General features: G+C 38.7%; 1 protein-coding gene across 1 annotated transcript in view; it reads left to right on the top strand.

The window, feature by feature from the left end:
- Nucleotides 1-1,278, top strand: part of PER3 (period circadian clock 3) — a 20,812-nt gene extending 19,534 nt beyond the window's left edge. Inside the window, 2 exon segments of the mRNA XM_006878259.1 lie at nt 243-295; nt 1,118-1,278. Of these exon segments, the coding sequence (XP_006878321.1) occupies nt 243-295; nt 1,118-1,278 (214 nt within the window).
- The last annotated feature ends 495 nt before the right edge of the window (nt 1,279-1,773 follow it).

The raw sequence follows: 1,773 nt of genomic DNA, 5'->3' as shown, positions 1-1,773 counted from the left end.
ATCCCCAACAAAGACCTACAATGAAATGGATTGGCACAGTGGTAGCAGCAGTGAGCTCTAGCTGCTCAACAATTGTGAGGATAGCACAGGACTAGGCAGTGTTTTGTTTTGTTTTGTTGTACATAGGATCACTATGGTTTTAAAGACCCCAAACCCACTCTATTGCAACACTGGATCGTGGTGGAATAGAAGCAGATGGGCAGAGGACAAGGTTCTGGCATAGACTTTCATGCTTTGTCCAGTGGGGACTCTGAGGCTCAGGCTACTCCTGCTGCTCAGGTGGACAGAACAGCAGGTAGGACTGGTCACAGTGTGTGCCCTACCCCCACCCAGCCTTGCTTCCATTCAGTCTGCTTCCACTGCTTCCCTCTCAGCTACCATGGCTGCTGGCAGTGATTCCTCCAGCCCCTGCTCATAGCTCCAGTAGCAGTGGCAGTGGCAGCGATGAGGACAACCAGTAGTGAGCTCCCATGAGGTTTTCATCTGGTGTTTACACAACAACCAAATCACGTAACATCACAGAACATGTTGTGGACATTTGGTGACGCATACCTGTTTGTAGCTGACATCACTCCATTTACTTACTTAGTTTTTGTTAGTGACATTGAAATTTGTTTGTGTTGTACCCATTTTGGATATACATGAGATCTTGCTTGTTCCTGTTATGCTTCTAGAAGTGATTTACGATGTCTCGTTGTTGATTTCATAGTAGTGTGCTCCTACAGGTAGGTCAGAAGTTACTGTTCCATTTTACAGACGAGGATAGGGAACCTGGGCCAGTTTTCTGCAAGTTTACATAGTATGTAGTTTCCCCCAAGCTGGAGCAAAGACACTTGTATCCCCGCATTTACTCTAGTATTATATCCACAAAGAAAGATGACCCAATGGAATGCAGAAATCATTGGACAACCTTTTTGATACCCCATGCGAGTAAAGTTTTGCTAAAGATAATACAGAAACAACAATCTTTAGAACTTTGACCAGGTAAAATTTGCCAAGACCATTTTCTTCTATTTTGACATACTAAAAAGATGAACAAATGAATGCCTAAATGAAGATGTTTTTATACTCAATTTCTGGTAAATACATTTTGCTTTTACCTTGTTATTTTATACAGTGTTGAAATATGCAGGCCAGCCTCCCTTTGAACATTCACCCATTAGATTCTATGCTCAAAATGGAGATTACATCATACTGGATTCCAGTTGGTCCAGCTTTGTGAACCCCTGGAGCCGGAAGGTTTCTTTCATTATTGGCCGGCATAAAGCTCGAACATAAGTAAGTCAACCAGTATTCAAATTTTCTGAAAAAAAAAAAATTTTTGTTTTTTTTACTGAATTATATTTCTTAACCCACTGTCTCATCTTAAATAATGAAGTTGGTACATGAAATAAATAAAATAACAGATTTTTCATTGTCTATGGAAGGTTTTTTTTGGCATTGTATACTAAGAGTTGTAAATACAGAAAAGCTTTGTTGAAAAAAAAGATATGGTTTGCAACATTATTTAGATATAACTGCAACCAACAATTGTGTAGGTTGGCCCAGGACCAGGCAGAGTTTCATTCTGTTGTGCATAGGGTCGCTATGAGCTGGAACCAACTCAATGGCACCTAACAATAACAACAGACTTAAAATAGGTTAAGTGTCCATCTTTACTATCACTAATTACATTTTGAAATATTTTTTGACATTTTATTGGCCATTAAAAATTTTCACATTTGTTTTTTTAAAAACTATTGATTTATTTATACATAATAATAACAATGTTGA

The sequence above is a fragment of the Chrysochloris asiatica genome, unplaced genomic scaffold, assembly GCF_000296735.1.
Source record: "Chrysochloris asiatica unplaced genomic scaffold, ChrAsi1.0 scaffold00223, whole genome shotgun sequence".
In the NCBI taxonomy this organism is placed as follows: Eukaryota; Metazoa; Chordata; class Mammalia; order Afrosoricida; family Chrysochloridae; genus Chrysochloris; species Chrysochloris asiatica.
This window is presented reverse-complemented; position numbering and strand designations above follow the sequence as displayed.